Source organism: Stegodyphus dumicola, chromosome 8 (genome assembly GCF_044657685.1).
Source record: "Stegodyphus dumicola isolate Sdum_Otavi_A_Nest chromosome 8, ASM4465768v1".
NCBI classification, from domain to species: Eukaryota; Metazoa; Arthropoda; class Arachnida; order Araneae; family Eresidae; genus Stegodyphus; species Stegodyphus dumicola.
This window is the reverse complement of record NC_140775.1, coordinates 60,883,749-60,911,149: the sequence shown is the minus strand read 5'-3', so window position 1 is coordinate 60,911,149 and position 27,401 is coordinate 60,883,749. Positions and strand designations below refer to the sequence as shown.

The 27,401-nt window shown below is 32.6% G+C and overlaps 1 protein-coding gene across 2 annotated transcripts in view; it reads left to right on the top strand.

Moving 5' to 3' along the window:
- Nucleotides 1-3,285: 3,285 nt before the first annotated feature.
- LOC118182289 (zinc metalloproteinase nas-8-like) overlaps nucleotides 3,286-27,401 on the top strand; it is a 40,277-nt gene continuing 16,161 nt past the window's right edge. Inside the window, exons 1-3 of one of the 2 annotated variants that reach the window (XM_035351617.2) lie at nucleotides 3,286-3,577; nucleotides 13,884-13,946; nucleotides 24,862-24,903. In XM_035351617.2, the coding sequence (XP_035207508.1) occupies nucleotides 3,571-3,577; nucleotides 13,884-13,946; nucleotides 24,862-24,903 (112 nt within the window). In that variant the 5' untranslated portion in view covers nucleotides 3,286-3,570. Of the gene's footprint in view, nucleotides 3,578-13,226; nucleotides 13,357-13,883; nucleotides 13,947-24,861; nucleotides 24,904-27,401 lie in introns of those variants that run through there. The other variant, XM_035351616.2, reaches the window with a different exon arrangement.

Genomic DNA, 27,401 nt, shown 5'->3' with positions numbered 1-27,401 from the left:
AAATATCCAAACTGCTAAAATTTGTGGTAACCGTTCTGCTGCGGTCGCGACCCACAGTTCAAGAAACCCTGGTCCAATCTAAACTATGCTTGAAGGAAAGAATATGGTATTGAAAACTCAATCTCGCCGTTAAATTTTTCTTTCAGTATTTAATTTATATCCTTATCTCCTATTTATATTTATCACTATTTTTGATGATGCTGAAATTATATAATACTTAACGCTAATACTACGCCAAAGAATTAACGTCACTCACTCCACTCTCATTTTGTCAAAATGTTGACAAATTGCTGTTTGAAATAAAGCAAACTCTGGAGAATACTGAAGAATAATGAGAGACTGCGTTTTATAAATAATGAACTAGATGAAGTGATAACATAATGGGATACTAAACAACCGAATATAAAAAAGGGGAAAACTTCAACAATTGAGCTTCTTACACATAAAAGAAACTTCTGTCTTTTTCAACGCCTTATTAAAAAACTCTTATGACAAACTTTACTGTCATTAATAAACGTTATCCTTCTTACTCTTCCTTTGTCACTCCTGTTTTCTTGACTAAAAATAAAAATAACGAATATCAGATTTTGAATAAGACAACCTGAAAAATGCCAAATTTTCTCGTATAGTTTAAGTAGCGAGATCAAGAAGTGCCTGAGTATGCTGTTTCCAGATTCCAGTACTGAAGATTTAAATGACGATGGAAACATTAGCGTGTATTTCTGTCATTCAAATGTCAAAATATACGGCATAGGATCTTAGAATTATTGATATTGCAAGGCTTTTTTTTCTTCTTATAAATACAATTTCAGAACAGTAATAAATTACCTTTCGGATCTCAAAACTTAAATTAAATAGTTATTTTTTTAAATGAATTAAATAAATGAAGTTAAAATAATTTTAAATGAATGAATTAAATAAATGAAGTTAAAATAATTTTAAATAAATGAATTAAATAAATGAAGTTAAATTAATTTTAAATAAATGAATTAAATAAATGAAGTTAAAATAATTTTAAATAAATGAATTAAATAAATGAAGTTAAATTAATTTTAAATAAATGAAGTTAAAATAATTTTAAATAAATGAAGTTAAAGAATTTTAAAATATACATGCTTAAAAAAGACAATTTTTAGCTTATACAATGTTAATAGTAAATCTCCGTGATATCTTATGATGTTCCTTTTGATACATATGTCATTAATAGCTGCAGAAATGAATAACAGGCATTTTCAGGATCATATTGCAATATTTGTTATTAACGTTAAACCACGCTATGACACATGATCTACATTATTGAAACAGAAGAGAAACACGCCAAAGTGAAAGATAAAATTAGCTGAAGACTTGTGTTTGGCGTAGATATAGTCAATACCTCAACTGAATTCATTCGATTTCGAGGGAAAAAATTTGCAGGTTTCTCTTCCTCAGGAGCAAAGAAATTTGGGTACTTTTCCGTTTTGCCGGCGCAGGCGATAAAGTTGCCAATAATGGTACAACTGGTGCCAAATAGAATATCCTCGCTAGTAACCTTTTACGCCTCATTTTCAAAACAAGTAGCAGTCGTTTTTTATAAGATTGATTGTTTCTTTCAATACTGGCATATAATTACATAGAATTTTTACCAGATAGTTCAATTTTATGCCCTAAGGCCATTCGCGATAAATAAGTCAATTAGGATGCAATCACACCGCTTATCCGAAGGCAAAAATATAGAAAAGGCAAAGTCAAGGGTTAAATTCATCAATTCTAATCAGAATGTTCTAGCGAAGTAAAACACTGCGGTTTTACATAATTTCTGAGTAAGCTATTCGTACGAACTTAAATAATTCTTGCATTTAAACTTGTATTCTATATTAAGATTTAACTTGAAATTAATGTAGATAATTACTGAGAGAATTAGATTTTTGTAGCTTAGTTTATGTGAGATGAGATCACTTGGGGTCACGTGATATAAGACGGCGAATCAGGATGTTGAATCATGAAAGCATAGTAAATTCTTAAATTACAATCTTTTTACAAATTTATTGTCTTTATTTATTGGCTTTTTACAAAATTTTAAACGATATTCAAATGTTTATGCCTCCAAAATAAAAAAAATTCTTAGAACTAACATTTGTTAACATTTTTTATGTGTATACTTGTATACGGTATGTTGTCGCCAATAAAGTATGCTTAGCGAGATTTGCGCCGGCGAAACGGAAAAGTACCGAAATTTGCAAGACTGATTCGCATAGTCCGTAAGAGTTAAGTCTGCAAATCTGATCTACATATACTGTCTACAATACAAATGGAGCATCTTCTGAACATGATCTTAACCATTAAGGGATGGCACAAATTGTTGGCTTACAAGTGATAATGAATTGATTTAGATTACTGCAGGGTGCTTTAAAAATTTCTGTCTTAATCCATCAGTGCAATGGTTCTAGCTGGTAACTCCCCAGATCAAATGCATACTGACTATTATGAGTATTAAAAATATGCATTTTGGTTTTGTTAATCTCATTTGTAGCATAAAATCTGTATCATGGAATATTTACTATATGCGCTAGGTAACGTCATATGTATTCCAGTATACTTTGTAATAGAAAAGATAGGTATGAAGGAGGTAGAATGTTACATGTCTTTGGTAATGGTAATTCCAATTTTGTATTATGAGCGTAAGAACTAAATTCATCAACTCTGATCCCCAAATTTCTTATCTCTACATGCAGTCAGTACGCACTATAACTTGAAAACGGCCTGTAGGAAAAAAAAACAAAACTTCTGTTGTTAATTATGTAGCATAACAAAGTCCAATTACTTCTGCTAGAGGTCCCGTGTTTCATTATTACATGCTCATAGTGATTTAACAACTAACTCTATATTGAGCTTTACAGTCTGAAGCGAGTCAGGGGTTTGTCGACAAGAGACAAATTCTATAGTAAGCAGCCGGTATCAATGCCAAAATATTCTCACAGTTACGAGCTATTCCTCTAATATTATACTAAAACTGCAGCTTAAATCTGCATAATTTCTCAATAAGTTCTGTGAATGAACTAAAGGAGAAATGTAGCAATAGGAAGATTTAAATTAAATAAATTTTGAGATAACGTTAAGGTTTGAGATAAGATAACGTTATGACCAACAGTTTAACTGTAAAAGAAGAATATCTAGTTTTAAATAGGAGTATATTACGAAAATTTTATTGATTGCTGATGCAGTAAAATCAGTACTGAGCAGGCATTGCCAAACCGCGGCTCTCCCACCTTAACTGCGGCTTGCGACCTTGCGGCTCTTGGGCCCTTTAAATACGACTTGTTCTCAGTAAACAGTAGCTTAATTTTCAACGTATAATTGCATTTTGAAATAGAAATAATGAAATGACAGACTTCTTTATTAATTACTAATTTGCTTTCTGAAATTATATTATGTATGTAACAATTTAATTGATTTCAAGCTTTCAACCTCAAGTTTCCTGCCAGAATAACAAATAGAATTTTCTGCCAATTACTATTACAGTCATGTTACTTTTAGAGCGTATAATGGTCATCGGGATAAGCAGTGAGCTTTAATTCCGAGTCTTCAAGCATGTTAGGTAAGTTTTATTCAATATTCTTCACTTTTGTTTTGCAATCACTCACACTAAAATGCTGAAGTTACATCTTTTAGCGCGGAAATTCAGTTTTTCTCGTTTCGCATCTTTCGAAATAATGCTTTGACAATCCTAGGCAATGTTCATCATTTAGGCAACCAGTGTTTGAAGTATGGTGAAATTTTGGGAGTCACGGAGAGAATGGACTTCACTCAATTGACAGCGATTTCAGTTCTGGTCAAAATATTCAATTCACATTTTGTCAATTTCCATTATTCGCGATAGATAGCTTTCTCCTTTATTATCAATCCTTCGTTTCGATAATGTTGAATCAAGCAATGAGGGGCCAACTGGACACAAATTTCTTTTTTCTAATACACAGCTTCTGTCAAGATACTGATGATAGTTACTTGACAAACGTTTTCTCTTTAGTTCTCCACGGATATCACATTAGGATAGAGCCGGTGTTGTATTCTCTGCCGTCCGATGCATCTAAAATTTTTCGCCTCTTTATTTTGCAGTCCAGTGCAGCTGAACCGGTTGTCCCGGTTCTGGTGCTTGCACTACAATTCTTTAATCTGTTGATACTTTTGATTTTCTTAATCTTCGATAATCTTGTATGTCTGGCATACCCCTCACGAAAGCTTAGTAGCCCAAAAAATGTTGAGCTACTACCCATTCCCTGATCATAAAAATTTCACATTGTGTATTGTGAAGTTCCGTTAGATTTTAGTCCCATAAACGTTTCGTTTTGAACTCCGACCTTTCATTTGCCCCGTACGCATGCAGATTACATTTCAAAGAATTATCATTTTAAACTGTCGTTTTCTAAAGAACTCAAGTTGACGTTTACTTAATGCCTTAGACCTTTAGCTTCAAATATCACAAATATACGCAATCTATCTCGTCTTTAATATATTAATATAGAACTTCCTATAAGGAATGTAGAGCGTATTTATTAAAACTGAATGGAATATTTAATAGCGCTGTCATTAAATCTGGCGTTAGATCTCCACATTCTTCAAACATTAAGTAGCATTTGCGAACTGTTAGATACTTAATTATGCTAGTTATTCTTCTCCTTGTTTACGTCTGTACTTATTATTAGGATACAAACAAACTTTAGCATAGGTAAACACTAATATAGGTTAAAACTTGAGCCTTAAAGCTCACTTTCTCGACACAATTTGACAAATATAACATAATTTAAGACGGACAATACAAAAAGAAACCACATATATGATTCCTATAATAAATTTACTTTAAATTCAAAATAACAGCTTCAACGAAAAGTATTCATTGAAGGTTTGAACACGTAAAAACTCGCTTTTAGAGACATTAGTAATCGCTGTTTAGAGAGATTTCCAAATCAAATTTTCTGAAAATGCATCTCACTGGCACAATGTCGCAAACCAAATGAAACGGTTTAAAGCTAGGGCTAGCTTGTTCGAGAAAAAACACAATCGTTCTGACATTTGTACAGGTTAACAGCTAAGCAGAAATCAATACTGAACTGGCGGAAAACATTTGTGCCATTTAGGCTTGAAGCGTCACAAAGTCCATGCGTCATGCCGACAGACAAGTAAGCAACTTTATGGCGTAGGTTGCACAAGCTTCTGCAGTTCAAGGTCTCATAAATTTAAAAAAGCACGGGCACTACCGAAAAGTCAAATGGGTGAAATTTAGCATAGATGATTTTGTGGGTAGAATCTCATTCTATGAAAAAGACCCGTTTCATTTACTTGTGAAAGTGAACAGATATAATATGATATTTGATTTACGGAAAACCCGCCAGTTACATAGGGAATATACAAGTAATTCTTTGGAGATAAACGTATTTTATGCTTTAACAAAACGTGACTTTGTTTATTGGCACAACCTTAAAATGTATTTCTTGAAGATACTTGAAAGAGAATTCTTTATGCCCACTTCTCAACACGACGTATACCAAATAAAGTAGCGGTCAGGCGAAATGTTTGGCTCAATTGATCAAGCTATATTATTGCCTGTGGAGAGTTTTATGTTTATTAATCTGTTATCTTATTATTTTGTCTTCATTTTCCTTTCTGCTTTCATGGGTTTCCAGCGACATCCACATTAGTTCATGTATTAAGCGCAGAGTTATTACGAGAGATCTTTTGGCAGCTATAGCTAACTTCTCGTTATTACTTATCTTAGTAGCTATGCTACTTATTTCACCTCTGATTTGCTACCCGTAACTGTTAGTGAAAGTCTGTGGGCCTTAAAAAAGCTTGTGGGCTACCTTTGTCATGTAATATACTATTTTAATTTTATTTAAACTTTTTTTGATGATCCTAAAAGCTGAGTGGATTTATTTTTCATACACAGACTATGTAAACTTTAGTCATACAATTTACAAAGAAGATTTATTTTAAAATACTGAATCTAAATTATTTTACTTAATTTTAAGTCGAGCTGATAAGTCATCTGACTGTCTTTATATGTTCCAGTAGTTTACAGTCAGAACAGGTGGATACGTACACCTGTCTGGCTAGAATTGGGAAACTAAACGAGAGTGTATACGTTTGCCATGCTACAAAAAACTTCAGATCCAACATATGTGCATGTCCATAGAAATCTGGAGAGTTAAACGTTCACTTTGCATCTATATTTGTGAAATAATTTCTTTGCAGTAATTATAAGTATCTTTTCTTCCTGCATCATTAATTTTGATTTGGCTGTGTTTGAAAACCAGCTTGAGATTCAACAGCGATTGCTGAAGAGTTCGACTGCTATACAGAAGGAATATGTGACCAAAGCAACATTTATATATCATGGCATAAATTTCTAAATTTATTAGTAATAGGCTATCTATGTTCATAATTATCGAGGCAATTTGAGAGGTAGTTTTAAAAATTTTCAGTGAAGTCTTGAGTGCTCATTACTTACGAATTCTGGAACACTTCGCTAGAAATTATACTGAAATAATGTAAGCTCAATGCTGACATAAATGAAATGAAGATTCCAATGCCATTGATATTGCAATTATCTTTTTTAATAAATTTTTATGTACAAGGTATTAGTACAACAAATAATTTTCCCAAGTTTTGATTTAAAAAGTTTAACAACTTTTTAGGTTGGGGTTCAAAAGGTCTGAATAATGAAAATAGTTCTAAATTTCGATATTTAGAATTGAAAATCTTTCTGAAGATTCGAGAGATATCAGATTTTGAAGGTATCCGCCTTACGAAAAAAATATAACTTATAGTCGAGTTTGCATCTAACGGAATAATTCAAGTCAAATTTGATGGTATGTTGGACGTTATGTTAATTATATTAAAAATTATAGTTATCAGTTTTCCATGCAAAAGCCTAAAAACGTTAATAGCTTATTCTGAAATCGTTTTTATTTCTCGAATAACAGTTTCTCTCATATGGGCACTGTCTCGTATCATTTATTTAATTTTCTCTAAAACACTATATAGGAGTCTAAATTTAAGAAAAAACATTAAATTTGCTTTTTAAAATGAGTGACTCTTCACTCAGATGAAAAATCTTTTACATATGTATTTTTAAAGAAACATACATATTCTTCCCACTTTAGTTCAGTTCTAATAAAACTAAACAGCAGTTACGAACGAAGAGGAATAAAAGAAACTAAAAGAAAATGCTTGTTTTTTCCCTGAAAGAATAACATTCAAATGCATCGTTTGGTAGTTTCAAATTTATAATTTGTTGGGATATACGTTTCTGATCATGGAACAGAATAAATTAAGTTCCGCATTTTCACGGAACTATATTACTTGCACAAAAATACGAAACTCTCATTAATTTACTTGAAATGTTTCTTTATTTTTAACCAATATAAATGCGGATTTGTTATGGAAAATCCAGCTGCGGTTCTCGAGGTTTCACAGGATCTACCATGCGGCTCTTATCGTAGTAAAGTTTGGCCCCCACTGTAGAATGTCGCAGCAGCTGGAAGTCGCCCTCCTTGCGGATTTTAGTAGAAAACAGAAACGGCGAATATTATTAAAACTCATTCAATTTTCTTTTCTGTAGAAATGTTAATGTTGTAATCAAATGATTAAAGATTAAATGAGAATGTAAATAGATATTGTTGCGTGCGTACGGGTTTGTGAAGGACTGAATGTACACAGAACCGATGACAGATTGATAGAAATTATTTTCCCAAAAGAAACATTTCACAGTTCTAGAAGTAGGACGGGACCAAAATGTCGTGACGACCTTTGCATATTTCTCTCCAAATTTGGCGACAAAATTAGTCACGAAAGTTATCCCAACTTGGAGATATCTCGCCAGTTTAGGGAGACAGCCTTTTACCTCAATGTTAGAGACTTGCCCTTGTAACCTTAAATTTTCGGCAGAGTTTCTTTTTTTCAAGCATTTTGTGTTACATTATTTAAAAGATACTAAACTTTCACATACAATTTCACTAAAATCATTTAAATATATACAAAATTCGTGATAATATGTATTACGGTGTGCGGTTTGTTACAAAAATGAACCTGAATACGGGATTGTTTCTAAACAAGAGAAAAATACTGAATTCCAAACTTCACCAGATAAAGGGCTTTGCGTCGTATCGATAACAACGATTATAATCTAAATCGTAACTGAAATAGATTTTTCACATGGCATGAATTTTATTGTGTAACTTATTAAAAAGTAACTGCTCCTTCAGCAATAATAAAAGCTAAATATTTACATAATTTAATTACGCGCTGTCGAAAAGTTATTCCTATCCCAACAATTTATTTCGTGGAAACCTCCTTCGTATTTACTTGCTTGATTTTTCGTACATTTTAAAAATTTTCTCTGACGTCTGAGCAGCCATTATAGTTTCCTTCCAAAAGAAACTGGAGTAACCGAATTTGTGTTGTAATTTAAGTAAACCCTAAAATAAAGTTTCCTTTTGGTTGCTAAAGTACAAGAAACAGGTTGTTTTGCTTCTTTCAAAATTAACAGAAATATATTTGCGTTAACATGTCACTAAGTTTCATTTTTTACGAAATTTTAAACAACATCTTCAAACAAGAGGAAAGAAGTACCTTTCGTTGACGACTTTCTTTAAATTAGAAAATATTTTTAGCAAATTATTTACTAATCTGAGATCATGGTTTTCATTTCAATCCAAGTAGTTAATAGTATTTTTCAAGAGTGAAAAAGCCTCAAATAACCTCTAAGCTTTAGTTTTAATTCCTAGTGTTAGCTAGATAGCAACGTACATGTATATGCTAGCAAAATCACACTTACATATAGCAACACGGTTTTCCTTTATTAAGTATGTGCCATGAAAGAAGTTGTTTGCATTTTTATTAACACATATTTTTATATTATTGCGCTTTTTTTTGCTTCCTCGAAAGAAATGTACAGGAGATTAATTGAAGCACAAATAAAGAAATATTCAAAAGGTGTTTACCTTTTTTGTATGAATAAACAAGGAAGTTAGAATACACAGTAAACAAAACATCGTAATACAAATGCGCACCTTTTCACCTGATGAAGTGACAAATATATTAAAAGAAGATGTCAAAAACAGCTGAAAGTAATTTTCTCGCATAACATCAGTCAAGTTAATTTTTATTTAGTAGGAGATAAACTATACTTAACCATACTATATAAAAGTTCCCTTCAGCTAGTGCACATCACTAGTACTCTTCCCTCTTTTGCTGTTGTAAGTATTTACCTTATTTTATAGCTTATAAATTTAAAAATCTTCATATGATGTTAAATTGTTAAAATGAATAAGGTTGCAAATTTCGTCAATATATAACATCTATGTTATACGTAATTACATAGAATAAAAACTGAAAATTAGAGGAATATCGCGAGCAAGCTGAATAAAAATGCCTTAATTTCATTAGTTGGAATGATTTCAGAATGCTAGATAGTTTCCCTTAAAACTTTCTCCATCAAGGCATCCTTTCTCTTAGGTAAACCAGACACACATGCTTTAGCAAATAACACTTGCTTGCTGTTTACTTAAGAGAAATCCAGATAACCTTTGCTCCAAATCTATAGCGGGTAGGAAAAAGATGGATAAGAGTTTTTCAGTCGTTTAGCATAAAGTGAATAAGGTTTGATAGAATGTCTTCTAAGAAAAATATTTTATGTAAAGCTGAAAATTTAAAATGCTGCATTATAACAAAATAGTTTCTTAATTCACATTTTCTATGTTTTATGGTAAAATATAGGATCACTGGACTGAAGATAATACCAGACAGCAATTTATTTTAAGGTAAATGCGAATATTTAATCAGAAAATATGGAACTGAATAATGCGAAAACAGCTACTGATCGTTTTTAATTACATGAATTATTATTAGGAAGTTTCCTCCGTATATTGATAATACTTCGTCTTCTTATGTAAAATTTACGCAATTATTATATAAAATATAAAGTATTTTTGAACTTTTAATTTGACGGAAAATAATTTCTGAGTATTCTCCGTAACTCTATAGACTTTAAGAAGCTCTATCGGTTAGAGGCCTAGAATACTATTTTAGAGCATTATGGTGATGTTATAAGAGAATGGTATTTCAAAGTTTATCACGTGTTCCTAAGCAGTAGTTTTAATTGTTTTGTTGACTCCTGTGCTTGTTGTTTTCATATTAACAAATAATTTCTATATAAGGTAGTGTAACTCTGATAGTGATTCGAAGTTTAAAGAATAAATTTAAATAAGTAACGGTAACTATAACTGATAACTGTGTGATTTAACTGCATAGTTGCAACAGCATAGCAACTGTGACTCTCTCTCTCCCGTCCCCTAGCTTTCAGGTTTTAAGTTTGAACAAAATATTTGAGTGTTAAATAATAGTTTGTAAACTTCGAAATTTGTATGCAAGATAAAAGGTCAAAGTAAGGTGAAAAATAAGGAAAAAAGTCTTGCATTAAGGTATACTTTAATTATTTATTATAATTTAAAATCTTTTCAAATCTGAAGATCCACAACTTAATTTTACATAATTTTCATTTGATAGCCAGATGTAATATTCCATGTGCGCTCATCAAGTCCAGATGAACTGTTGGTTACAATTTTGTTTAAAATGCAGTTTTGCATTGGAAGGGGCATATAAGTTATGGTTAAGTTTTGTTTGGTTCTGTAAGATAACCCGTAAATCTTGTTAAGAAAATATTAATTGTTTATTAATTTCGTTTTTTATTCATGAGTACTCAGGAAATAATTCGCGAACCTCGCATATTGCTGTTTATTATATAAGATTAACATATTCATCAGTTACCAAGAAATAGTTTCTCGATTTCGCAAATAAGAAGCTATTAGATTTGTTTACTAAATAAAGTAACATATGACAGTTATAATTAACCTTTATATTTAGAAAATGCATAAAAATCTATAAATGAAGAAGATTAGAAATCATGTATAGAATATAAACCATAATATTTATTTCTTTATAATTAAAACTAAAAATACATTTTATTCTTTTGCTATTCACTGTACGATCCCGAATATTAAATTGCAGCATAGTAGCATTTCATATAAATGCAGATAATAATTAGTTCTGATAAACAGGTTGTAACACAACACACTTGGGTCACAACTTCAAAGAGAGATAGAACATGAAAAAAATTTCAATTTCCGTAATACTGGGTGAGGTGGAATCTGAAATGTGAAGTAATCAGAGTAAGAAAGAAAAGCTTGGACAATGAAAAGGCATTTTAACCACTGATACGAGGTCTACTCTGAAATTTAGATACACATAGGTTTTTAAAGTTATACTTGCTGAATTTTTGGAGTGTTCAAACGAATCCCTACTAGCATCAATGCATTTCTGTAAGCAAAATTTCCAAAGGTTAAATGCCTCAAACCATTTATCTTTGGCGATGAAATAAATGCATTTATAGCCTCGTCGATCTCATCTTCGGAATGAAAACGACGTCCACGTAAACTCTTTTTAGATTAAAAAATAGCCAAACCTCACACATAGCTAGTTAGGGTGAATAGGGTGGACGTTATATCACTTTGATGTGTTTTGGTTCAAGAAACTCACTTTCAATCTTGTTGAATGGGAAGAAGCATGTCATGGTGGAGACTGAATTCTCTAATATTCTTTTATTGAAGAATTTCTGAAAGAAACTTAGTGGTGTACCATTTAGCTGTATCCTGGAATGATGTTAGACTGTCTTCTGGCTTTCCAGTTTGATGACTTTGACCAGCCCTTTACTTCTAGAGAAAACGGTTATTACGGTTAAACGGCATTCCATAACGCGTTATCATTTCACCATTGTAGGCGTGGGTTCATTTTCAGACACCCATTCTTTACTTTCTTGATGTGTTGGAACGTCAAAAATTGGTATGGTATATTATATCATCACCAGTTGCTGTTTTAAAAATAATGTCACGGCCGACATCTTTAAGTAATTTAAGGGTTTCTTTACAGGTTCTGATACGCTCCTCGTTTTTGGGTTTAGTTAAAATTATGGGAAACTAGCGTTTTCATATGCAGTTCTTCCGGAATAATTTTGCTATCGGTGACGGGTTCAATATTAAGTTCTACCTGTATCATCTGGTAAGTGCAACGATTTGCATCGATTAATATTTTTCCTATAGCAGACGCATTATCAGAGATTACTTCTGACAACTGCTGGTCTTCCTGTGTGTTCTTCCTTCTGAAGAGAGTTGTGACCTCTGAAATTATGTAAACCATCTGAATACAGTAGCACGAGATGGACCTTCATTTCCAAATGCTAACTCTAGATATTGAATGCATTCATAGCGTGATAATATTTCATCTGCCTTAAACTTATTTTACGTTAACTACTTGCAAATGGTCAATAAAAAAGCGCCTGTTATGCTAAAATAGTTCATATTTTAAAATCTAACCGTTAATTTTTTTCTGCCACTTATTGTCTAAGCGTATCTCAAAACTTTCAAAGTGACCTACATATTTGCAAGAAATACTGTTTGGTATTGGTAAGAAATTGTTTAAATGAACGAGTATTAATTGTAGCACGCGTGTCATAACGACTAAGAAGTGACTGGCGAATAAAACGGTTCGGTTGAACTTATTTATATATTTTAATTTGCAAGTAAAATATTAAAAATCTTCCGAAAAAATACAGTTATGCATATTTCCACAAGTTTGTCAAAATTCCAAACAAACGCCACAACTAAAAAAAAAACAATTAAAAGCTTAGTTCAAATAGTTTGAAATGTTTAAAAAAATTTCTACATTTTTGAATTAATATTTTTAACTGAATTCTAGTTATTATTCTGACAATGCAAATTTAGCGTTTAATGAGTCAGTATATTATTACCTAAATTACCGCAATGAAATAGTTTTCGATTAATTATAAAGTTTTAAGAAATTATTCGTTCACATAAGTATTCATTCTAAAGTTATATTCCATAAATTTTCAATAATGATAAAAAGGGAGCTATATAAATAGTATATTTTGCAGTGTTCTTTGTTGTAATTCGACAGAGTTGGCAACTGTATGCGCGGCTATCAATTATGTTACAATCTCTCAACATGGGATATTCATTGCTTTTAATATTTCCTACATTTCAATCTGTAACACGTTTTACTTTTAGTAGTAACAATATTTTCATAAGGCATTTGCAAATGTCAAATAGAAACTCAGCATGGGATCTTTATCAGCAGTAATATTTTAGTCTATTTTCAATTACTATATTTCAGAATTAACACTTGTGTACATGATATTGCACATTTCAGATTAGGTTCTTAGAAACATGGCATGTGCATCAGGACTAATATTTTGGTTTTTTGCCATCTTGGCCAGTGTGATATCATCACCACTACCAAATATAACTGGTGAGTATTTTATATTTCTGTAAGTAATTTGAAAGGCACTTTTTTAGAACAAAATAAATAATGGATTTTATGGGGGAAACAATTGTATCTTTCGTTTAAACTGTTACTTATTTGCTTTATAAACTGTCAAAAGTATAGAAATTGGTTTTTAAAATTTCGATAGATACAGCTCTGGGATTTTAAGAAGTATTCGCACAAATTCTGAATTACACTAATTTTTGTAAAATACATTAAAAATAATGATAAAATTACAGATTTTAATGAACTTATGCGTACATTTTGTAGATAGAGTTCCAAAGCGATCAATCTATTATTTAGGTTTGCTTCCATTTACAAGCTCGTAAGTGTTATTATTTGAAGTTTTAATATTTAAGAATTTGCCGTATTTACCATTGCGTGTACTTGTGTCGTATGTGATTAGTAAGTACAATTAGCAAATAAAAGATGCATGACTTGACCTCTTTTAGGGACTTTTATGTTTCATACTTTGAATATTCAAACACTTACTACCCTTTTATAATTTATAGATGTGGGACCAGAATATTTGGACATGTTGCTGCAATCCGGCCGGTATGAGGAATTCAGTAAACGTAAGTATGAATTTTTTTAAGCTATTTATACTTTTGAGATATTGTTAAAAATAAACAATTAGTTAAAAAAATTAATCCATCGATATATTCAAGTTTTCTGAAATACAGCAATAATTACATTAAGATGATTGTTCCCTTCGAAAATTCTAGATATGAGTAATCAAATTTTGATAAGTAATCCGCATTCTCTAATATTATCCTGTGGATTTCATTACAATATATTTCGATTCAAGCTTATCCTTCTAACATGGGTATTTTAACACAAAATCAGACTTTTCCCAAAATAACATAGCCATTTTTTTCCGTATTTCGATTCTGCGAATAAAATAATGTCTAAATATTTAATTTTGTAAAATTTAGGGAGTAACTTACCGAGAAATTTAAACATTTATCTTCACGCATTTATTTCAATTTGAGCAAAGAATAATTCCAATTGGAGAAATTCTTAATTTATGGTAAGCTATTTTCTTTTCCCTTTTTTACTATGCACTAGCGGAAAAAAGGTGCATCGTTCATTCTTTCAAATAGTTTTAACTAAGTGGGTACATTTGGCGTTACTGTCGCTTATTAAAAATATGCTAAATTTCAAAACGCGTCAATATATAAATTCACTTATATCTTTGAAAATTCTGCATAAAAGACTCTTATTTGCTTGCAGCAATGCCTAAAAATACATCTAGTTTGAGGTGATTTTAAAAATTGTAAACGTTATAATTCAAAATAGTTTTAAAAAATTTATAAAATTTAGTAAAAGATACAAAGTTTAGGAATAAATAAGATTGTTGATTGAAATTTGGATTGAACCTAAATTTCGAATTGTGAAAGAAGGAATCTATTAAAAGTTTTATAAAAAAAAGAGATATTAATAAATATATACCAAATTCAATTAAGATTGAAGAGCAAAAACTCGTGCGACATTTACGAAACTTGGCACTTCGGCATAATTTGAATCGTGTAATCGAAATATGAAAAACAATCGCTATTTCTCTTCAGAAAAAGTCCGACTTTGTGTCAAAATACCTAGAATAATGCTTTATATAAATCTAATATGTTAATTAGTTAAATTTCGTCAGATGGCTCACTTGAACGAGAGATATATCAGTGCCCCCCCTTTTTTTTGTGCAAATTATACGTTAAGGAGCCATATTACTACGATAATTGCTTTGTACAAAGAAAATATTTCGTGAATGCTTTTTCACATAATTAGACATCCGAGTCATGAATATTGCACACTTATGAAGATGTTAAGAAAGTACACTTGAAAACACCTTAGGTAATAATTACTATTAACTTTCACTGAAATCACTCCTATACAATTCTGCGTAGCGTAATGCTCCAGGATGCGAAAGTTTTATTTTTGTTTCAAACATATTAAAGTGATTTCGAATAGTGGAGTATCACAAATGAATTTCAATTAATGTAAAAACGATATTAAAAATGGAAGAATACGAATATCCTACAGAAGCATCAATTTTTATGATTTGATTTTATATAAATTTCATAAAAGCTATTTAATTAAAATGTACATATCGTTTAGTACTTATAACCCTTAAAGTAAGAACTTTTAGTTGATAAATTTGTCTGACATTTTTATTAATTGCTGAAATTGTCATGACTTAGAGCATATTAATATTCCATGAAGCTAGAGTCACAACATTACATCTTAAATATTATTTTCCTTACCACTGACTTAATGCTAGTTTATTGATAAATTTTCAGTCTTCCTTGTTAACGATAGATTATGAGACCCTTTAACGTCTTAAATTTTAAATTAGCTTTCATTGCTATATTTTTACAAAAGCTTTAATGAACGTATACCTTTAAATTGATTTTAAATTATTTATAGTTTTAATAATAAAGCCTATACATATTATAGAAGATGGTGTAAGACAGCTTCTTAAGACAAGAAATGAAATCCCGATAATCATTTGATAAATTAGAATTAATATATGGATATATAAAATAGTAGAATCGAGCTTATTTAACAACGACGATATTAAAAGAAGTGATAAATGGAATAGAAAGGTATGAAAAGCTTTACTTCCATAGAATTTGGATAATAGCAGCTGTTTTTTTAACCAAACTCTTCGATATGATAATTAGTTTAAATATTCGATTTAAGGTAGAATATATTGAACAGTGCGAGTAATATTATAATGAAAAGTAATAATACGATAAAGTGAGCCAGAAAACAGAAAATGCTACTGAAGCGTTTTGGAATAATTTGTTTTGATTATGAAAAAACACATAAACTCCGTCCATTTGGAGCAGTGCCCGCAGCTTTTTTTTTTTTTTTTTTTTGCCCCATTGTTAGACGATCGTGCCCCACTTTATTTCTAAAAACATTACACATACGTTTATTTAAATATATATATATATATATATATAAACTAATCTGATCGTTGTGATATGTGAATAGTTCGACATTCAACTATTTTTCCCTTGAAAAGCCTGGTTGGAAATCCAATTGGGCTTATTTACCATTTTCCGCTTTGTAATTTTTATAATTTTTGCAATTTATGTTTTAATTATAATTTTTATATTTTTTGCAATTTATGTTTTAATTCTTATATTTTAATTTTGTTTTAACTTGTTCCATCGATCTGTTTTTATATGTATTAACTTTTCACATATCACAACGATCAGATTAGTTTTTTTGTGCATTCACATGTTTTCCAACATTGATTTTAACACTTTTATTTCGCGTGTAGGCTGTTTTTTCACTTTTCCATCTTAATATTTTTTTAAAAAATTACTTCTATGTTAATATTTAAAAAAAATACTGCGTTGAACTATTTCATGGAGCCACAGCTCCTGGTAACATTTTAGTAAGCTCACTACAATATTTCTTCCTATTATATATATATGTCATAATAAAAGCACATGGAAAAGACAGAACACTGTAGATGCGTGATTAGACCCATATTGAAGAGGATTTTGATTGCGTAGTAGGCTAGTAATGCTAACTTAGTAATATCTAAAGAACTTGGCAGTAGAAGCAGTTTTAATTCCATTTTTATTTCCAATTGATATTTGTGGCCACAATCACTTGGCACTCTAGTCGTGCCTTTCCACAGAAGATTTACATTTTTGATATTGTTGAGATAGAAAGCAAGCCAGCGAAATTACATTTTAGCACAGTAGAGAGCAAAAGCTGAAGTGCGTAGTTATGCAAGATGGAAGCACGCGAAGAGAAAAGTTTTTGTTTGCAATTCGGTGATTGGTCATCAAGAGGCATCTGGTATTAACGGTTACGTAAGATCGCATGATTAATTTGAATACCGCAATGCAGAGAAGTTATTACGATTTTAGAATAGAGAGGAAGAATTAATGTTTTACCGTTAGTTTAAACTTCAATTTTGATTCATATAATTTTATCTTACATATATATATATATACATTATATATATATATATATACATTTATCTAAATTTAGATTAATTTTAATATGCTTTAGGAATTAAGACAGAAAAAGTAAATAAGATGCTGATAAATGTTAAAATTTGGGAAAAAGCAATTCTTTATATTCATAGACTAAAACTAAGTACTTCACAGATAAATAAAAGGTTGATAGCTGTACGATCCGTTGTTAAAAATAGTGGACTGTAAATTGACTTGATATTACTTCAGTATAGAACACAAAAACCCTCAGAATCATAACGTTGACCGAAACTTCTTTATTGACTTTCAAAGTAAGTTAGTTGAGGAACGGCGAAGACCACACTGCCAACTCCGAACTGAGTAGCGGCTTACCAACACAAACTCAGAAAAACCTCTGCTTAGTTGAAACTCCAGTAATTCACAGCAACCTCAAAGCTCTAAACGCGAGCTTTAAAAACCTAACAAATTTGCGTCTGCGCCGCTCCTCGGTACAAAGAAAGAAATACAATTTGCATAACATCGAACATACCCCCAGCCTTGAAGTCCCAAGGGGGTTCAAACAATAAATTTAAACTGTTGAACTGCATAAACCTGAAAAATAAAAATTAAAGTCTCTAAATCAGGAATTAATGGCAAAGCGCATAGCTTTGCTATAGGTCGTTTTCTTTCACCATTAGACGTGCGTAAACTCATCACTCGAACTTTCTCATCCACACCAGGATACACTTTAATAATTCTACCTAATTTCTAACGTAGCGGAGGTAGATTTTCGTTCTTAATAAGAACCATATCACCAATCTTCAGGTCTTGTTGTACCTTGCACCACTTGGGTCTCTGCTGCAATCTAGATAAATACTCACTGCTCCAACGATTCCAGAAATGTTGAAATAACCTTTGCACGTTCCTCCAACTGTCACTGCAGCTCATGGTTTCTTGAATTTGGTTAGATTCTGGAATAGCGCTTAAAGCCGCTCAGGTTAAAAAGTGTCCTGGTGTTATCGCCTCCAAGTCGCTACAATCACTTGATGCTGGTACCAAAGGCGTGGAATTAAGACAGGATTCAATTTGTGTTATTAATGTCAAAAATTCCTCGTATGTTAAACTAAGTGTTCCTAAACATCTTTTTAAGTGATGTTTCATAGACTTGATACCCGCTTCCCAAAGCCCTCCAAAATGAGGGGCAGAGGGAGGATTAAATAACCATTTAATATTTTCTGAAGAAATATAACCCTGTAGCTGTTCATCACGTTGAACAATAGAAAATGCTTTCCTTAATTCTTTATTAGCTCCTATAAAATTCGTTCCACAATCACTAAATTTCACACGGTTTGCCTCTACGAGCTATAAACCGCTTAAGTGTCGCGAGGAATGATTTTGTTGAAAGATCTCCAACTAATTCTAAGTGTATTGCTCTTGTAGTAAAACAAATAAATAGGCATACGTAACACTTAAAGATTTTGACTCCTCTACCAGGACGATATTTAACGTTAAATGGTCCTGCTAAATCAATCCCTACGCGAGAAAAAGCTCTACTTTGAGTAACTCTTGAAGCGGGTAAATCTGCCATTAGCTGAGTTGCAGTTTGCGCTCTAACTCTACGGCAGATAACACATTGGTTTATACACTTTCTTATAACATCTCTAGCATTCACAATCCAAAATCTATGTCGTATGACAGAAGTGAGTAGCTGCGTACCTGCGTGAAGATACGTGTCATGATAATGCTTAATAATTAAACGCGTAACATTGTGATTCTTAGGTAAAATAATAGGATGTTTCTGATTATTTGAAACTGTAGAGTTTCTGAGCCTTCCGCCTACACGCATTACTCCCGCGTAATCCAAGAAAGGACTTAAAGACAGTAATTTACTTGATGTCTTCAAGGGTTTACCAGATTCTAAACAGAATAATTCTTCTGGAAATTCGGCTCTTTGCACAATCCTAACAATCACAGAATTCTTCAGTAGATAAATACCCCTTTATACGCTCTGTAGGTAACTTACTACAATTATTTCTAAATCTTAAACACCACGCTAACACTCGACATAACTTTAACCATGATGAAAATCTTGAAAACACACTAGGCTCTACAAATTTGGAAATATTTGAACTGAAACTCCTTTTTCAATTCCTTCAACATAACCTCACCCTCTAATTCTACACTTGAATTTTGCTGTACATGAATTACGGATTCGTTTAACCACTGCGGTCCCTTCAGCCATAACTCACATTGTAGGAATTCTGATGGAATAAAACCTCTGGTCCCACAGTCTGCAGGATTTTCTTTCCCAGCAACATAATTCCATTGAATACCTGGAACAGCTTCCTGGATTTTTGCAACTCGATTTGCCACAAAAGGTAGCCAACGTCGAGGTTCGGACGAAACCCATGCCAATGTTATCCGCGAGTCGGTCCATGCGTAAATATTGTTAATAGGCAGTTCTATGCATGATAATACTGCATGTAAGAGGTTGGTTAAAAGTAACACAGCACACAACTCTAGTCTCGGAAGAGACTGGGTTTTTAAGGGCGCTACTCTGGTTTTCGATGTCAGAAGGCTGACTTTGACTGACGAATCAAGGTCGATTGTACCGAAATAGATGACTGCACAATAAGCCTTTTCTGAAGCGTCACAGAAAGCATGGGTATCTATCACTACTGCCTTCGGACTCAAGACATACCTCGGAAATTGTAAGCTTGAAAGTAAGGGCAATTCTAGATAGAAACGCTTCCATTTTCTACTTATTCTCTTATCAACGAGTTCATCCCAACCGAGCTGTAAGTTTCATAACTCTTGTAATAATATTTTCGCGTATATTATTGTTGGCGCTAACCATCCCATCGGATCAAAGATTTTGGCTACTTCTGATAAAATAGTCCTCTTAGTAAACTCTTTATCACTTATGCATACCGAAAAATGAAACGTATCACTAGAGTTGTTCCAATTAATTCCCAATACTTTTACTTTCTTGTCACTGTTTATTTCAAGAGAAATACTGGATTCTCGTAAGCACTCGGGAATATTCTCCAAAATAGCTGAACTGTTTGAAATCCACTTCCTTAAGCGAAATCCACCCCTTTTCATCATTTCATTCAACTGCTGAACTAGAACATTCGCTTCCTCTTCACTTTGTGCCCCTGAAAGCAAATCATCAACATAAAAATCACGAAGGGCAATTTTTGATGCTAAAGGAAATCTCACTTGTTCATCTAATGCAAGTTGTTTCATTACTCTAGTAGACAAATATGGCGCACAGGCAGTCCCAAATGTAACTGTCACTAATCTAAATGTACTCAAGGGCTCACTAGGACTATCCCTCCAAAGCATTCGTTGCCAATTTTTATCTTCTGGGTGGACACGAATTTGTCTGAACATCTTCTCTACATCGGCACATACTGCAATTTTGTGAGTTCTAAACCGTAGAAGAATTGGAAACAGCTCTTGCTGAACTCTTGGCCCAACCATCAAAATATCATTCAATGAAAGACCCGATGTCGTTTTAGCTGAAGCATCGAAAACAACTCTCAGTTTAGTCGTAGTACTTGATTCCTTTAATACGGCATGATGAGGCATGTAATACGTAGAGTCAATAAGAATCTCTCCCTCAGGCACTCCCTCCATATGTCTCAGCTCAAGGTATTCCCTCATGAAATCCTTATACTGTTCATATATCTGAGGCCTTTTTAGAAGTGAATTTTCTAAAGATTGGAATCTATGCATAGCTAATTGTCTGGAATCTCCAAGCTGAGAAGGCGGAGAGTGAAACGGTAATTTCACAGTATATACCCCACTTTCCTCTCTCATATATGTAGATCTGAAATAATCTTCACATGCTCTCTCCGATTTAGTAAGCATGTCAAACGTAGGTACAGCATCCAATTTCCAAAAGTCAGACAGCATCTGATCAGTTTCCACTTGTATATTATTAACATAGATAGTAGGATTAATTTCTGTTGAATTATTCACACTATCTGAAATAATCCATCCTAGTTCAGTACGAGAAGCTACCGGTTTACCTTCTTCGCATTGAATTATTTCTCCCTTTAAAAGAGGTAAGGCAATATCTACGCCTAAAAGTATATCAACAGGCCCACTTTTGTAAAATGTTGGATCTACTAACATTAAATCATTATATTCCTCAACGTACTTCTTATCCAATGTAAAATGCGGCAAAGTTCCAATAATTCTATTGATGATAAATACTGGTGTTTTAAATGATACTTTCGCCGGAAAATGCAGAACGAAGTTTATTTCCGTAATTCCATTAGTTTTCATATCCAAAGACCCTAAACATGAAATAAAAACTTTGGCATTTCTTCTTGCTAACCCTAGCCTTTGTACACAATCTTCTGAAATCATATATTTTTATAAGCAACTTACATTCCTTATCCACTAGGACAACAATGCTCTAGTATAAAGAATAAAAATATATGTAAATATTACTTGACTGCCAGGGTCAAGGAGGGTTCTACACAATTGGTATTCACCCGATGAATCTAACACTTTAATAACAGCCGTACATAATAAAACTTCATTCTGAAAATTAAAGTCTGAAACACAAGATTTAATTACTGGACTAGAACTTGCCATATTCTCCCCTGACCCAGCCGATTGAGCGCGAGGTTCTGGCCCAGGGAAAAATGGCTTAGCCGTCACTGATAATTCATTCGAACTGTTCATAACTCCTTTACGTGCCTTTGGTTCATTTTGAACTCTTTCGAAATGCAGTAGTGTGTGATGATTTTTAAAGCACTTTTTACATTTATGTGTACACTCGAAAGCTTTATGATTTGAAACCAAACAATTAAAACAAACATTATTTCTCTTGACAAAATTAACGCGTTTCTGAACATTCAAATTTAAAAACTTATTACATTTAAAAACTGAATGACCGGCTTTACAATACGTACACTGCGCGCGAATCTCTGAAGCCAATGAAGTTAATTTGTCTTTTGTAACTTGTTTTTTAACACCTTGCGTTTTACCTGCTTGCAAGGTTCTGGCATGATATTTCAAGAACTCTAGCAGATTATTAAGTGTTGGTATTTCCTCACTCTTTATTGTTCTTTCCCACCATCCTCTCGTCGAAGAATCCAATTTAAACTGTACTATTAACATTAAAATTGTATCCACGAATTGCTCCACTTTGAATCCTAGATTTTCAAACGAACATACACTCTCTTACAGTGTCTACTAACGCTAATATCTGACTAGGAATTTCAGATTGTAAATTTGATAAATACAAGATTTTCTTTAATAACGATGAAAGTAATTCTCTCTTATGTGAAAATGTTTGACACAATAAATGCCACGCTATTTCGAAATTCCTGTCACAAATAGTTAAAGCTTGAACAATCCGCAAAGCATCTCCTTTTAAAGAACCCTTTAAATATTGTAGCTTTTGTGCACCTGATAAACGGTCATTATCCACTATCGCCGTTTTAAATAAATCAGAAAATGATAACCATTCTTCAGTACTGCCACTAAATACAGGAAGAGTTTTAGCTTAGGTAAGCGTATACTCGCTATTTCACAAGATTTAGTTTCCACACTAATGTCTTTAACATTCTTAACTCTGGTTAGCATTAAAATTAACTCATCAACAGTATCTTGTATGACCTGTTGTTCTTCTATAAATACATCAATATCTTTTTCTTCACACACTACAAATATGTTACTAAAAATATCCGAAAGTTCGGTCATTAAATTATTTAATCTAGATTTAAAAAGTTCTAACTGATCAACATCAGCAGAATCGTAAGTCACTGTAATTTTCTCTTTCAGTTTACTTAACTGAGCTTTAGCTACACGCTTTTTAGTCTTAAGCGTTGTAAATTCCATTATCTAATAAGAAAGATAAAAAAACCACACTGACTCACCAAATTTACTGCGACTCCGTAGCTGACGGACCAAAAACCATGTACGATCCGTTGTTAAAAATAGTGGACTGTAAATTGACTTGATATTACTTCAGTATAGAACCCAAAAAACCTCAGAATCATAACGTTGACCGAAACTTCTTTATTGACTTTCAAAGTAAGTTAGTTGAGGAACGGCGAAGACCACACTGCCAACTCCGAACTGAGTAGCGGCTTACCAACACAAACTCAGAAAAACCTCTGCTTAGTTGAAACTCCAGTAATTCACAGCAACCTCAAAGCTCTAAACGCGAGCTTTAAAAACCTAACAAATTTGCGTCTGCGCCGCTCCTCGGTACAAAGAAAGAAATACAATTTGCATAACATCGAACAATAGCATTCCTCCCTGAAACTATGAAATTTTCCCTAAGGAGAGAATTTCCCTTGATGAGATATCCTGGTCTAAAGGAAGGTGATATTTTTGTACAGGGTTGTTCTAAGATAATGTAGAAATGCTCTAAGGCAAGATAGAAACTTGCTTACATTTGCGTTATACCCAGGAAGAATTTGGAAATGCACATTCAGTCACTTTCTTTTGCTTGAATGCGATTTTTTTATAAGCAACTTACATTCCTTATCCACTAGGACAACAATGCTCTAGTATAAAGAATAAAAATATATGTAAATATTATATTTTGTTTATCTCTATATTGGTATACATCCTTTGTTTGCAAGATATTCCTCTGTGTGCCAATGTCAATAGACAAAGGTATTTATGAACTAATAAAAAAGCGAAAATTATTTTAAAAGATCGAAAATTTGTAAATGAAATAGCATTAAAATGATAAAAACTATTTTGGTATAAAAATATTATAATAATAAAATTATCTCCTTGTAAATGAGAATATTAAGAAAACAGTACAAAGGCTAAATTCGCGTATAGTGCTTTACTTTTCCAAAACTAATAGCAGTTTCTTCTTGACCGAAAGCCGCTCCGATAACATCAACCGTCAAATTGCCGATATAATACGTAATATGTTATATATTACTTATAGTACTATAATATACTGTAATTATATGTAAAAGTAAGCCAGGAGAAAATGACACGGGAGAGCTTGTCTTGTTATTTCTAGCACTCTCTCAACAAGCAAAATATCCTGCTTGTTGTGTGCATATGAGGATAGATAGGAACATTAGCATTTTTACTTATTTTTCTCATATTGTTTACATAAAAACACTAGTACTATTTATGCCCTCTATCTTGATAATAACTAGTGAAAGCAGAGCTGAGATGCCGGAAAATAAGAAGAAACATAGTTATCAGACACTGTTAAAAAGTAAAATAGGTTCCTAGGAACCGATTTATAACAAATGTTGTTTTACAACAGATTAAAAGTTTTTTTGGTTTTTGCTATTTCAAGATCAGGAGAATAATCTGTGAATTTTTCGGTCTGTTACAAACTCCAAAAAAGCTTCCAGTGTTGCATTTATTTAAAACAAAATATGTATAATTGAGCAGCACTACAGTTCGAACCTGCTTTATTGGAGGGGCAGCTACAGTGTGTTAGTTACACTGATTTATGTTTTTACCAAAATATCCAAAAATCATACCATTTCATTTATAGATTTGTAATACCTCTTTAAATTATATTAATATATTTTTTGTATTCTTTCAGATATGAAAATTGAGGATGTCGACTTAGTCCGACCAACTGAAGGTATATTTGTTACGGTTAATATTATTGTTACGGTTAATATTATTTTTGCTTTTTAAACTACCTGACTTCTTAACTTAACTTAGTGCCGCGACAAAGAAAAAACAACACTACTCGCATTAAAAAAATATCTGAACTAGTGATTGCAAAACTACGATTTTCAGGTAGACTGAATTACATAAATCATCAACACAGTAAAATAAAGTTTATCAGATCAACGCTCATACCCTTTAAGTCAATAAATAAAGGATAACATCCTCCCTTGTGTTTCAAATAAAAAGATAATTTTCAAAAATCAGAAGATCATTTATCGAATAAAAGTGTGAAATGCATTTCTGTAACAAATTCATCAACACGCTACCTCTCTCTGAAATAAAACTATATCAGCTGTCCTTCCTGAAAACACATAAATTTAAATGCAACCATAGAAACTATATCTCACAAGTAAGAAGTTAAAATATCAGTTCAGTTAAATTAAGTAATCAGATAGTATAGTAACAACACAATTAATTTTTCTACTATTACCCAAATTCAAGTTGAAGAGAAATAGCATGTTTTTGGTAAGGATCACATGAGTGACCTACAGTAGACCACAAGATAAAACTCAAATAACGCATACAATAATAAATCAATAAAAGCATTTATTAAATATTCCCAAAAAAAATTTAATCTTAGATAGCTGCGAATACTAGATCCATGTTCCTACAACATTTTTCTCTTATTGCCTAAACAACACGCATTTCAATTTCCTAAGACAAAATAATTCTCATTTGAAATAATGAACAAGTTATCTTCTGACAATTAGCAGTTAATTAAACTAATTGGTGTAAAACTGAATGCACATTAATTCAGTGAAAATTTCTTTTTAAGAAAGATTATTCCCCCAATTAAATTTAAATTATTATTCATCTCAATTAAATCTTTTTAACAACTTTCTCAAATTAATGATTAAATAACCAGCAAACACAACAGTCCAGTCTGCGGGACTCTGGGAGCTGCTGGACAGTTTCTTTACTACATAGAAACTATAATAAGTCCAAATCCTCTCGAAATCACCAATATAAAGTCTGCACAAAGCATTCCGTTTAGATACTTCTTCCCCTTTTTTTATACTCATTGTTCCCTCACAGTACTCTATCTATAGAAGTTTATCACATAACAGCTTTTCCTTTTAATGGCACTCCAGAAGTCTAGTTGAGACGAATATCCGCAAACTTCAATATTCTCAATGAAGACAAGTGCAAGCCGCAGCAAACTGTTGATGACGACCTTCCCGCTTAATAAAACTTTCCTCATCAGTAATCTGGATCATTTTTCAACAACAACAAAAAAAAAAAAAAAAAAACATCAGCGACGAAATCAAAACCAAAGAGGTGCTGGTCAAGAAAAACGCGGGACCTAGCCCCAGATCTTCAGTCATATTTACCGACGAGTCCCGCAGCATGCAAACCACGGGGAGGCGGTACCTGGACCCGCAAACCGAGGTCGGCCCTAATTCACACAAATAATACTACGGCCTATTTCCTCATTTGCTTATTTTCTCTAATGTTTCTAAACGCCAGTTTAATGCTCATAATATTCCTTGTGAAGAGACAGATAGAAGTTACAATTTTATTACCCATATATTTAGTGATTGGATATAAATAAAAGCAGAAGTGGTATTATGAGTTTGTATGGATAAGGCTTCAGTGTTAAGTGAAATAACAGAAGTTGTAAAAAGATAGTGTAAAGCTATTAAAATGAACCCTTTTAGGTATATCATATTTAATGAGTATGACATTTTTCTGAATGCGTATTTTGGCTTCAAGAATGAATTGCGACAGGAGGAATTCCAGCTTGGTATTTCGTAAGGAATTCTACAAATACACTCCCCGCCCCTGAAAATGCATCACCGAGAATGTATGACAAGAAAGTGATGAAACTAGACAAATAGAGAAAGACAGAATTGAAAAATAAGTGATCTTTATTTCGAAATGAAATGTGTAATACAGAGCGAGAACAGCGTCGGCTCAGTGGGTTGTAGGACCACTTTGGACGGCGATGTACACAGCGACAGATCTAGGTACGGAGTCAGTGAGTCTACGGAATGTGTCCTGAGGAATGACTCTCCATTCCCGTCAACCATTTGCCACAGTTCGTCGCAATAGCAGGCAATAGCAAGGTCTGTAACTGGCATGCACTCGCATCGCAGACATGTTCGATTGGTGAGAGATCAGAAAAGAGCGGTGGCCAGGGAAACATCTAAACACTTTCCAGAGTACTTTGCATCTAAACACACCTGCAGAGGCTGATGCGAGCAGTGTGTGGTAGGGCATTATCCTGCAGATAAAGGCCACTGAGAACTCCCTGAAGGTAGGGAAGTGTCACCAGTCGCAGCACATCATTCACTTATCGTTGGGCCATCATAATGCCCTGAATATGAAATAGAAGTGATCTAGAATCGCACGCAATAGCGCCCCAAACCATGATGCCGCGTTGTCGCCCGGTGGAGCGTTCCAATG